This window comes from Nannobrachium achirus, assembly GCF_963921795.1.
Source record: "Nannobrachium achirus genome assembly, chromosome: 16".
Taxonomy (NCBI): Eukaryota; Metazoa; Chordata; class Actinopteri; order Myctophiformes; family Myctophidae; genus Nannobrachium; species Nannobrachium achirus.
In genome coordinates this window covers 47,972,925-47,985,695 of record NC_137823.1, presented here as the reverse complement: position 1 = coordinate 47,985,695, position 12,771 = coordinate 47,972,925, and the positions used below count along the sequence as shown (strand labels likewise).

Here is a 12,771-nt window from a genome sequence, read left to right as displayed (position 1 = left end):
TAACTCTTGAGAGCGTAAAATCAATTACAGGTCCATATGGTTACATTTTACACTCACAAGAGTTAAAGATCTATTTATTTAGCTGGGGACCACCTGGAACCCCCCTCAAGGACCACTGGTGGTCCCCGGACCACTGGTTGAAAACCACTGCCATATGGTATCAACCCGTTTTATTTAACATGATAATCTCCACAAAGGGTTGCCTGGTAGCACGGGGGAAAGATTCCTATTCAGCACATAGTTTGTACTGTAGATCGCATTGTGAGCATTGTGATAAGCTATTTTCTAAATATTTTTATACATTTGAAAACTTGAAAAGGGACATTCTGCATAAGGAGTACTTTCTACTTTTGGTACTTTAAGTACATTTTGATACCAATACTTTTGTATAACGGAGTATTTCCACATTGCAGTATTGACACTTTTACTTATTTAAGTAAAGAATTGGAGTACTTTCCCCACCACTGTAAACTGTACGCTCTATTTCCCCTTTCCATCAACCCCAGTCGGTACCAACAATTAACCTCACACCCTCCTCCTCCCCTGCAGTTCAACCGCTGCATCACCTCCCAGCTGATCAAATGGTTCAGCAACTTCAGGGAGTTCTACTACATCCAGATGGAGAAGTTCGCCCGCCAGTCCATCAACGACGGCGCCACCGCCGCCGACGAGATGGGCGTCAGCCGCGACTCCGAGCTCTTCCGCGCCCTCAACATGCACTACAACAAGGCCAACGACTTCGAGGTAGGATGGATCCCCCTGTTTTTTTATTTTTTTATTTTATTTTGATGGGATTCGTGAGTGGTGGCCGCCCCCCAGTTTAGTAATACTCATTTGATGTAATAGGGCAATAGGCTATATGCACAGCAGCCATTTTGGAGAGAAGTTGGGTCTCTTCTCACTTTCCTCACAGGTGTTACCAATAATACTAATGAAGGCTCTGTTCCATTCTGGTCAAACAGAGTCACTCACTGGAAAGTAACACTCTGCTACACCAGTGGGTCTCAAAGTGTGGGACCCTCATGGTTCCAAATGACCCCTTAAAAGGTGTGTAACTCTTAGAGTGTACAAATCGACCCGTAAGTGTCCATTTGGTTCCATATGTACACTCTCAGAGTTATGGGCGGTACTTAAAATAAATGGTTTGAGAACCACTGTGCTACATGAAATGGAACAGAGCCTTCATTAGTATCATTGGTAACACCTTTGAAGGAAGTGAGAAGAAGAGACACAACTTCTCTCCAATATGGCTGCCGTGCACATAGCCTATCGAAAGCGCCTCACGACACCGAAACAAACTAACGCTGTGCTTGATAATGTGTTTGGCCGCCGGCCGAACCCCCACATCTGAAAATAGTTTTTTCCAAGGACACGCATACAAGATTTGTGCCGTTAAACTCTTTCGAAAACATACAAAATCTAGATTTTAGAAAATAGCTAATCTACTTAAACTGATTTTTATGCAATATTAACTAATTATGCTGCGGACTCCCTGAAGGATCTCTGGGGGTCCGCAGACCCCAGTTTGAGAACCACTCAAGGGGAGAGGAGGGGAGGGGACAGGAGTGTGTGTGTGTGTGTGTGTGTGTGTGTGTGTGTGTGTGTGTGTGTGTGTGTGTGTGTGTGTGTGTGTGTGTGTGTGTGTGTGTTGGGGGGGGTGGGTGTTATTGCTGTCAGACAGCATTGGTGAATTTCAGCTGACACTTCATGTCGCCAGTTGGCCATTATCATGGCGTGACACCAGCCTCCTCCAAACATTAACGCTTGTACGTTCAACACATGGCCTGCACACGGCGGTGGTTCAAGGCGTCGGTGCTGCATGATGCAGTCTGTCTTGTTTCCATAAACGTATTCGAATATAGGAAGCGAATTATCAGAAATGCGAATTTAGCCTGTTTCCATTAAACTGATGAAATGCGATTCTTGGGAGATCCTGCCTGGGTCCGTCTGACCGACCTGCTGTAAATACTTCCCGCGGGCTTGCACACAGTGCACAGAGCTGTGATCGAGCTGATTTTTTCAGACCGAATCCGAGACGTGAGCACTGCTGTGAATCGCTGCACACTCATCCTGCAACCTCGCGGATGCAAGCTGCTGTGAGCCTGTAGATCGTCCACTTTTGGCACGCAACACGGTGTGATGACGAAGGGTTAGCCAGGATTTACTTGGATGATGTGACGGACGAGGCTTGCACACAACAGAGCCGTAAAATAAACATCCAATGCAAGGTACAGTAGTAGGGAACACGGCGCCAACAAGTTGGTAGCTCCCTTCAGCCAAATCGATATCATGCAAGTTCAATGCATTTTCATTCAAAACGTATTCGCTTTGTGTTTCCATTGCACTAATGCGCATTACGTTTTTTCGATAAAGCCAAAAAATCCACCTCCTCCAAGCACATAATAGTTTTTGCGGATAATGAAAGTTTATTCGAATTTTGAAGTGTTTCCATAAAAAGATTTATTTGTAAAAGCCTTAATGGGCATTAAGAGGCTTTATGGAAACATGACTTATGGCAGTGTGTTATGTGATATCTCAGTGTGTGGGGAACTTCACACACATTTTGAGGAAGAAATCTTCGTCTCACCTTCTTCATGTTCCCTCTATACCTCTGGCTCAAGTTCCCCTTGCAGTATTCAGTATTCTTGTGTGTGTGTGTGTGTGTGTGTGTGTGTGTGTGTGTGTGTGTGTGTGTGTGTGTGTGTGTGTGTGTGTGTGTGTGTGTGTGAGGCAAACCACACTGTACTTCCCTGTCATTCATTGTCTCCCTGGTCTATGGTGATACGTTTATGTGCGTGCGTTGTCTTCCAGTAGATTAGAACCGTAAATTCTCAACAGACAACTTCACCTTTGATACGCTTCACTTTTTCTCTCCGCACTTCTCCTTTTGCTGCCTTCTCGTGTGTTCCAAGAACTACTAGGGAGAAGTGTTTGCTGTCAGGTGTGTGTGTGTGCGTGTGTGTGTGTGTGTGTGTGTGTGTGTGTGTGCGTGCGTGCGTGCGTGTGTGACTGTGTGTGTGTGTGTGTGTGTGTGTGTGTTATGAAAACGTTTGCAGATCAGTCCGGCACAATGCGTTCTCAATGTCAGCTGACAATAGACCTTTAAAAGGCTACTGTTAAGAAGGACCAGAAGTGGAGTGTGTGTGCATGTGTGTGTGTGTGTGTGTGTATGTGTGTGTGTGTGCGCGTGTGCACGTGCGTGTTGTTTGTGTTTGTGTGTGCGGCATGCATATGCGTGTGTGTGTGGGCGTGTGTGTGTGTGTGTGTGCGTGCGTGGCGTGCCTACGTGTGTGAGTGTGATTGAGTGAGCGAGCGAGTGAGTGAGCGCACACTGCTGTATGTGTGTGTGTGTGTGTGTGAGTGTTTTGTTGTTGCTGCATTTCCCTGAGTGTCCTGCTCACCTCGAAGGGTACAGCCGTCCCTTGGACCGGGCCTGGCATGCTGGCAAAGCACTTCTCCAGTGTGTGTGTGTGTGTGTGTGTGTGTGTGTGTGTGTGTGTGTGTGTGTGTGTGTGTGTGTGTGTTTGTGTGTGTGTGTGTGTGTGTCACTTTGAGGGGGGGAAAAATCTCACTGTTATCAAGGTTAAGCGTCCTACTGTTTTGGTGAGGGGAAGGGAGAGGAGAGAGGGGGGGGTGGGGGTAGAATGGATAGATAGGGGATAGAGGGTGAGTGCTCCGAGACAAAGGAGAAAGGAGAAAGTGTTGGAGGGAGGGAGGGAGGGAGGGAGGGAGGGAGGGAGGAAGGGGAATAGAGGGGGTCGGTTTGGGTGGGGTGGGGGGGGGGGGGGGGGGTGGAAAAAGGGGGAAAGAACAGTAGAAGGAGAGAGAGAGAGGGGGGGAAGAGAGATGACGTGCGGGAGAGAAGTGCCCTTGCGAGGGAGGGGAGTTCTGCAGCGAACTCACATTTAAAGTGCTTCTCTCTCTCTCTCTCTCTCTCGTTTCCCCCCCTCTATCTCTCTCTGTCCGTTATTCGTCCACCGGGGCTGTTCTCCTTGCACCCCACACACGCGCGCACACACACACACACACCACACACACACACACACACACACACACACACACACACACACACACATAGACATGTGTGCACACACAGACGTCCGCACGTGCACGCCTCTCCACATCCATCTTCGGGCCTCTTTGGGGACCCCTTTGAAAGACTCGGAGAGGCAGAAGCACTCGCGTTCGTGCGTTTGTGTGTGTGTGCGTGTGTGTGTGTGTGTGTGTGTGTGTGTGTGTGTGTGTGTGTGTGTGTGTGTGTGTGTGTGTGTGTGTGTGTGTGTGTGTGTGTGTGTGTGTGTGTGCGTGCGTGAGGTCCCAACAATCCCCAAAAGGCCATCATCATCAGAGCAAATCACCAACAAGGCCTCAAACTGTATACAGTAGGTTCACACTCTACACTGTGAGGTCATTGGGCAGGAGATTTAAAAAAATAAAAAAACACACACGATTGGATCCATTCAACTGTTCTATCCTCTCTGGAGGTGAATTACTAAACGGTCTGGGGGAAGAAGGTGTGAATAGGGGCGAGCGCACATTTGTCCAATCGGCTGGTAAGTTGATATCGCTCAAGAACAGAATGGTCCTTTTTCATAGTGCTGAGTTGACAGAGTTACAGAGTGCAAGAGTCGAATGGGCTTAAATTCCTGGATCACCGATATTACAAACAAATCAGCAGTGGTGGAAGTAAAGTACTCACATTTTTTTTGTACTTGGTAGCAATGCCACAATGTAGAAATACTTTTGTTACAAGTTACAAGTAAAAGGCCTGTTTTATTAAATTTTTGGGAATCAAGATATAATTACAGTACCGAAGTACTCAGATTATTCCACATTTGTCAAACTGTTAGAACTCTTAGGAATGTGACAAAAACCAAAAAATATTATTGAACTCTACTCTCCATGGCATAACTAATCAATAGAAAAAAAGTCATTTTGGGGGTGAACTACTCCTTTAAGCTAATCATCTGGGGACCCCACAAAATAATGTGGGTACAAGTTTGAGAACCCCTACTATAGTTCTATAGTACTATAGAGTAAATCAGATCAAGGAGTTTCACATATGCAGCACCCTGACAACGAACAAAACAGAATAACGGTGCACTTGTGCAAAACCCTCCAATCAGCACAAAAGGAAAAACGGCAAAGAAAACGGCCGGTACCTCGTGTTCAGTTGGCAAGATGCCACACGGAGCTACAGAAAGTTGTGTGTGCACAACACGTCGTGAAAACCACCAACAACCAACCGCCAAAAAACACCAGCGGTCGATCATCCCAACCCCCCCAAACAAAAGCTTCTTCGTTATTGTTATTATCGTGTTTTTATTCCTTATTTTCGACCGACCGCAAAATCCCCCGTCACATCCAATAAGACAAGACTGGCATTCATCTCTCCCACTTAAACCAGGAAGCTGTGGCTGAAACCGGCCTCGAAGGGGAACTGCTCTTATTTACATACATAAATGTGGACATTTGCAAGAAGACAGAGGCGAGAGGGAAAAAGTGAGCGAGGGCAGGTGAATAAGTCTCCTGTTGGCTGAGGAACCGCGGTAGGGGGGGAGGGAGGGTGTAGGAGGACGAGGGCGGAGTGTTTTGCATATTAAGGTTTTTTTCTCTCTCTCCTCTCCTCTCTGGGCAGGTGTCTGAGAGATACAGGAGCTGATTAGAGTTTAGCAACAAGGAAAAATTTGCTCAGCCATGCAAATTCTAAACCCCTCCTGACAAACCGACCCGGACCGCCTTGGTGTGATAGCAAGCAAGCACTGAGCACGCATGAAGACTGAGTTTGTGTGCACGCGCGTGTGTGTGTGCGCATGTGTGTGTTGAGAGAGAGAGACAGACAGAGAGAGAGAGAGTGTGTGTGTGTGTGTGTGTGTGTGTGTGTGTGTGTGTGTGTGTGTGTGTGTGTGTGTGTGTGTGTATGCAACTCTAGTGCGTTATGTTTTCCTTGGGAATACAGTATGCAATGCATTTTATGTTTGTGTGCGTGCGCGTGTGTGTATGTGTGAGTGTGATTGTGTGTGTTGTCTATGAGAGAGACAGAGAGAGTGTGCATGCGTGTGCATGTGTGTGTGAGTTCATGTATGCATGCATGTGTGCTTGACAATGTTTGTGTGTGTGTGTGTGTGTGTGCGCGTGTGCCCGTGTGTGTGTGTGTGTGTGCGTGTGTGAGTCATAGAGACGCAGCAGAGATGGAAATGTACTGGATGCGTATCAAGATGCCCCCAAGGCCCTTTCCTCTCCGCTCCTCTTCCTCCCCTACCTGCCTACACCAACACTTGAAACTAGAGCCTACGCACATTCAGCAGCAAGCGCACCTCCCAGACGCGCACACACACACACACACACACACACACACGCACGCACACCGTTTTCCCTTCGCCAGATTCTGCATCATCAAAGTTCCTTCCACCTTGATGTAGGGATGGGACGATATGAAAATGTCATATCACGATTATTGTGACGAAAGAAATCACGATTTACAATATTATCGCGATAATCAAAACCCATTATCCTGGGGCGGAACCTTTGCCAATAAATAGCAGACATTTGATAGAGAGTGAAAAAACACTGTATCAAGTACGTACATTACAAGTACCTTTTACCAATTGAGGGTTTAAGTGGTACCGGATATGCAGCTCGGCAAATAAAAGGTGAATTGATCCCAGTGCATGACAGAGGACGATATCACGATAAATTAAATCTCCACAATACGATTATCGTGAGTGTTTTTTTATCACGATAAACGATAATATCGCATATTGTCCCATCCCTACCTTGGTGGTGGTGTCTTTAGAATGAATATGCCCTCTGTTACAGTGATCACACACACACACACACGCACGCACACACACACGCACGCACACACACACACACACATCCGTGGTCTTTCTTGTTTGATGCTAATCTGCCCTGTCACTGTGCAGGGTTACTGCGCGCGGACCCTCGACTTCCCTCCCAGCTCGTCTTTTGTGGTCCGTTTTTGTTTCCCCCGAATTTTCCCTTTCATGAACGCCTCCCCCCCCCTCCCTCCTCCCCCCTCCCCCCCATCTCGCCGTTCCCTCTTCCTTCTGTCGCCGCTCTCTCCTTTCATTCTTTCATCCTCCTCTCTCGCATGTCTTCCGTCAACACCCCCCCCCCCCCACCCTCATCCCCGTTCTGTTTCTCCCTATTAGGAAGTTTTAATGGCATAATTGTCACATTCCTTATGGCACAATGAGCACCAGCGGTAATTAAAAAGCCTTCCGTTAATTACCTACTATAGAGACCCCGGCTCTCCTCCCCTCTCTCCTCCCCCCCCCCCCCCCCCTCCTTCTTTCTCTCCTTCTCTCACCCTCTGTTTCTCACACACATCATCCGTCCATCCGCTCTGTCTTTCTTTCTCTTTCATGTCCCGTCACTCCGTCCGTCTCTGTCGGAGTGCTCCAAAGTGTTCCCCTATGTGTTTGATACTGTGATGCAGTTGCTTTCAACTCTTTTCATATCAGACAGGGTCGGGTATTTGTTGGGCATTTGAGCCACAGACCACCGTTTATACATCAATATAATAAGGGAGATAAGTACCTAAGCATTTCAGCACATCAACAACAATATAACAAGGCATAGGAATATCAATCTAGAAAAAAACAATAACATAGGTAGACCACGCACCTAATCAGTAAAAAACTTTTCTAAAACTTAAAAAATGCTATCTTCATGTATGGTCATTGAGGGAAGGGGGAGTGTTACTGTAATGCTATGGGTTTAGGTGGAGTCTGAAGATGTGAGTCGTCAGTCCACGGCAGAAGCGAGAGAGTGAGTCTGTAGGTCTATGTGCGACAGGGAGTTTATTCCACAGTTTGGGGGCCAGGAGGGCGAAGATTCTAGGACTAGTCTTAGAATATTTTGTTATCGTTATCATTTGGATAGGATTTTGTCCACCATTCCGTGCTGTATAGATGTGGTACCATAGGACTGATAATAACAGGTCTATCAAATTAACAATTCTTCTACATTCTGTAATTGTGTGGACTTGTTGTAAATTAAGCAATGCAGGTGTTAAACAATAATTTGACTCTTGAGAACGTAAAATTAAACCAAATGGACCCAAATGGGTGCATTTTGTTTCATCTTACGCTTTCAAGAGTTAAAGATCTATAAAGGTCCAAATGGTTACCAACTCTCCATCATTTAGCTGGGGACCACCTCAGGGACCTCCCCAGGGACCATTGGTGGTCCCCGGACCACTGGTTGAAAACCACTGCCGTAGTGCATCCTACAAAGTCCACCTCCGTACCAAGATGTTGGATCCGCGCAGCTTTCAAGTTCTGTGTAGCTCTGTGGACTTGATAACCCTTTACTCAAACACACGCTCACACCAAACAAACACACCACACACCATATATCACACATGCACGTGCGCACACACTCATGCACACAATATCTTTCATGAGACCAGAATTTCGTCACTGTCGGGCAGAAACCTCGTATCTCCAAGTTTCAAATGTGTACGTTTTTTTTCCCGCAAAGTACAGCCCTGCTTCATCAGACAAGGCCGTCTCACAAACAGCAGATCTACAAGCACACAACGCCTCGCGGAGCTAGGCGTTGTGTGCTTGTAGATCGGCTGTTTTCACTAGTTTAAATCATTTTAAAAAACGATAAATGCAAAACGACCGGTTTTGGACATACAAGGTTTTTTCACCCGACAACGACGATTTGAGTGTGTGTGTGTGCATGCTGTGTGTGTGTGTGTGTGTGAGAGAGAGAGAGAGACCTGTAATGTTTGGGGGTGAGGGAGGAGGGTGAGAGAGAGAGGTGGGGTCTGATAAAGAGGCAGTTTTATGATGGCTCTGGGAACCTCTCAGATTTCCATAAGACACACCAGGCCAAGTTTCCTCTGTCAGTGACCACTCCTCCCACAGAGGACACACACACACACACACACGCACACACACACACACACACACACACACACACACACACACACACTCTGACACACACACACACGCGCGCGCAAACGCGGACACACAGAGTCATTTTAAAAGAGGAAGTCCGTATGATCTCCAGTGTGAAAGGGAGGTACTAATGAAAGCTCTCTCTCACACACACACACACACACACACACACACACACACACACACACACACACACACACACACACATGCACACACGCACTCATACACACCTATGAGTACACTCACACGCACGCACGCACGCGCGCACACACACACACACATAGGAACATGCACGCACACACACACACATCCTGCAGCCAGGGTATCGTGTGTCCGCCCTTATCAGCTGCTCCCTCTCCTATTGGAAAGACGTCTCTGACTCCTTTTGTCTCTCTTCCTCTTTTGTCTGTCCATCCGTCTGTCATCCCTCCTTTTTCCAGCAGGGCCCTCGTCGAACGCCCATGTATGGTCACTCTCGCTCTCTCACACAGTCCCTCCCTCTCTTTTAATTTATTTTTTATTTGTCTTTCAATAAAACAAACACATAAATGGCAGAGCACTTTTGTTGGCCTTTTTAAAAAGGGACCATGACCTTATGGGTCCATGTGTTCACTCTTTTGCATCATTAAAAAATATAGATTTTGAAATAGTGAAAATAGCCGGGAAAATGGTGGAAAATATTCAAAAAGATATATTTTTAGATAGTGAAAATAGACAGATTTTTTGGGGAAAACATTCAAAAAGATATATTTTTAGATAGTGAAAATAGTCGGAAAAATGGTGGAAAACATTCAAAAACATATAATATATCGCTACCTTTGCGCGGCGCTCTTGTATGATGGAGTAGGGCATTAATTTAACCGAAAAGGTTGAAACATGGAGAATTGGAGATGGGAGGATTCTGCTCCACTGCAACAAAATGAATTTTTCTCTGGCAGATTGGTCAGGGTTCCAGGCTATAAATTAACATTCCGGATTTGACTTTGTAGCAGGTGTCTGGCAGGTCTAAGCCCATTGACTATGAATCACTGTATACTCGACGTTACCGGCGATGACCGTTTTTCAAAGACAGAGTGGTTTGTTTGTTTAGTCTTCCAAGAGCCATTAGATTCCATTCTTTTCGGGTTTGGCTTTCACGTCATAAAGTAATGTTACCGCGTCTTAATGCCCTTTCTAAAAGCACAGATTGATTTGAGAAGTCTATAGCTTAAAATAGTCCCAGGAGAAAAGCTGACATAAAGTGGAATTAAATGTTATTTATCAACTGCAAGGTGATGTTTGGCCAACTTTGATTGAATTATTAAGTTGAGTTTGTAAAAAAAAAATCTTGAATTCAAACTTAAAAACTTAAAAACTTAAATTCAAACTTTGAAACTGCGAAATCTAAAAATGTAGTCATGAAAGGACGCAGACAGTAAACACGCTGCATCCAGGGACCACACCATGTTTTTTTAGTGAACAACAAATAATGTTGAAATCATAGTAAAGAAGAAACTATAAAAAAATGATACACTATTTGGCCGCCTATAGGCGAGCGGTTAAGGCACGTCCAGTGCCTTTTGCAAGGGGTAACACATCTCAACAGAGGAACACATGTTTCACATATTCCCTCCCGATTGGCTACGATTGCCTTCTAAAGTTTGTGTATGCGAGGTGACGGCCGCTTATCTCCCGATTAGGGAGTCTTACTGGTTAATCCCTTTGGGGAAGTTCAGGTGTTGTAGCAGCAACAGCAATAAGCATGCAAAACAGGATAGCTACCGGTACAAGTAGAGAGATAGGTATAGCATAAAAGAAACGTCTGACCATAACCATCATAACCATAATGTACGTTCTATCAATAAATATAAGTTTAATTACAATCTATCAACAGTAAATCTAAATATGAAAATAATCCATCACCAACGTGGTGGCCTCACATACGCCCCCCCCCCTTCCTGCCTCAGTACCTCTACATTACTTCACATTTGTGCATTTTCTCAGATTTTCAGATACATTTTATAACAATTTAACATCAAGCAAAGATTACAATTTGTCAAAAGACACACATTTTATTGGGGACCTATTTAGTTTCCCTGGGACCATCTCAAATGACCACCTGTGGGTTTCCGGTGACCCAGTAGTTTCAAAACCTATAGCAGAATCACTGCTTTATCTCTCACTTTATCCATCCTCTATCACAGTGGTTCTCAAAGGACTCTTCCAGGGACTCTGTGGGTTCCTTTAGGAGGGTACAAATGGACCCATTACAATTCTGTAACTCTGACAGTGTACAAATGGAACGGGTCCATTTGGTTCCATTTGTACACTGTCACTAGTTAAGGGGAGACCTTGAAATGTAAAAGTTTGAGAAACACTGCTCTATCATTTCTGCTTCTCTTTCGGAGCTCTCTGTCTTTTCCTTATCCTCTCTCTCTCTCTCTCTCTCTCTATCCCTCCCTCCCTCCCTCTCTCTCTCTCCCTCTCCCTCTCTCTCCCTCTCTCCCTCTCTCTCTCCCCATCCATTACCAGAGCCACAGAGAGCTGTGAGCAGATGCCGTGTGTCCAACCCGCCGTGCCCCGTAGCATTGTGTGAGCTTCACCTCTCCTTCCCCCCGCCCTCCCTCCCTCCTTCCTCCTCTCCACCTTCCTCTCGGGGCTCCATTTGTTCTCCACCCGAGAGAGAGCGAGAGAGAGAGGCTCATGTCTGCATATTCTCTCTCTCCCTCCCTCTCTCTCCCTCTCTCCCTCCCTCCCTCTCTCTCTCTCCTCTCCTCTGCCTCCCCTCCATGTCTTGCACTCGTTGATTCCTGTCCGTCCTTTTTTTTGGGTTCCTTTTTCAACCCCTACGTTGGGCACTGTGTGTGTCTGTCTGTGTGTGTGTGCGCGTGTGTGCGCGTGCGTGTGCGTGGAGGGGTGGATAGTTTTGTGTGCGCGTGTGACCGGGGTTTGACCTCAGGGAGTGTTCGCAGTGAAAAGGTCATCATCTGACGACTGGATACGTGTGTCCGTGTGTGTGTGCGTGCGTGTGTGTGGCACACACACACACACACACACACACACACGCACGCACGCACGCACGCACGCACGCACGCACACACGCACACTCACACACACACACACACACACACAGGTGTGGTTGTGTCAGGGAGAAGCTCCAGGGTTGTCTTTGAAGAGCGACTGAAGACAAAAAGAGATAAAGGAGGAGGAGGGGGAGGCGGGGGGAGATGAAAAGGAGGAGGTATGGATTTATGTTCAGAGCTGCCAAAAATACAAGCAGTGCTTTGCCACTGGGCTTATGACAACACAATCTCTCCCTCGAACGCCCCGCTCTCATCCCTCTGCTCTTTTCCATTGAGAAAAGGCCTTGGCTGTGGCTAACACACGCACGCACGTGCGCGCGCGTGCTCGCGCACACAACAAAGCTCTAGTCTGCTGGATGTTGACTCATCATGCCATCGTTTACACGTCGGACACACAGCACGAAAGATAGCTTCGTTGTTGTCGGGTGGAAACCTTGTATGTCCAAAACCGTCCGTTTTGTGTTCATCATTTTGAAAAATGTTTAAGAATTGTGAAAATAGCCGATCTGCAAGCACGCAACGCCTCGCGCTGCGAGGCGTTGCGTGCTTGTAGAGCTGCTATTTTCACTAGTTTTGGTGCGACAGTCTTGTATGATGAGGCAGGGCTTTACTTTAAGAAAAAAACGTACAAATTTGAAACTAGGTTTCTGCTCGACAGCTACGATATACTCCACATTCAGTGTCTCTTTCTCTGTCTCTCTGCCTGTCTGTCTGTCTGTCTGTCTCTCTCTCTTTCCCTCTCTTTCTCTACCTCTCTCTCCCTCCCTCCCATA

At 46.5% G+C, this 12,771-nt stretch overlaps 1 protein-coding gene across 4 annotated transcripts in view; it reads left to right on the top strand.

The window, feature by feature from the left end:
• Positions 1-12,771, top strand: part of prox1a (prospero homeobox 1a) — a 59,354-nt gene that overhangs the window by 24,102 nt on the left and 22,481 nt on the right. For all 4 annotated transcript variants that reach the window (XR_013962865.1, XM_080745217.1, XM_080745219.1 and 1 more), the window contains one exon: positions 550-744. Coding sequence is in view for 3 of the 4 variants with exons in the window: in XM_080745217.1 (XP_080601343.1) it covers positions 550-744 (195 nt within the window). In the remaining variant the exon portion in view is untranslated. The remainder of the gene's footprint in view (positions 1-549; positions 745-12,771) is intronic.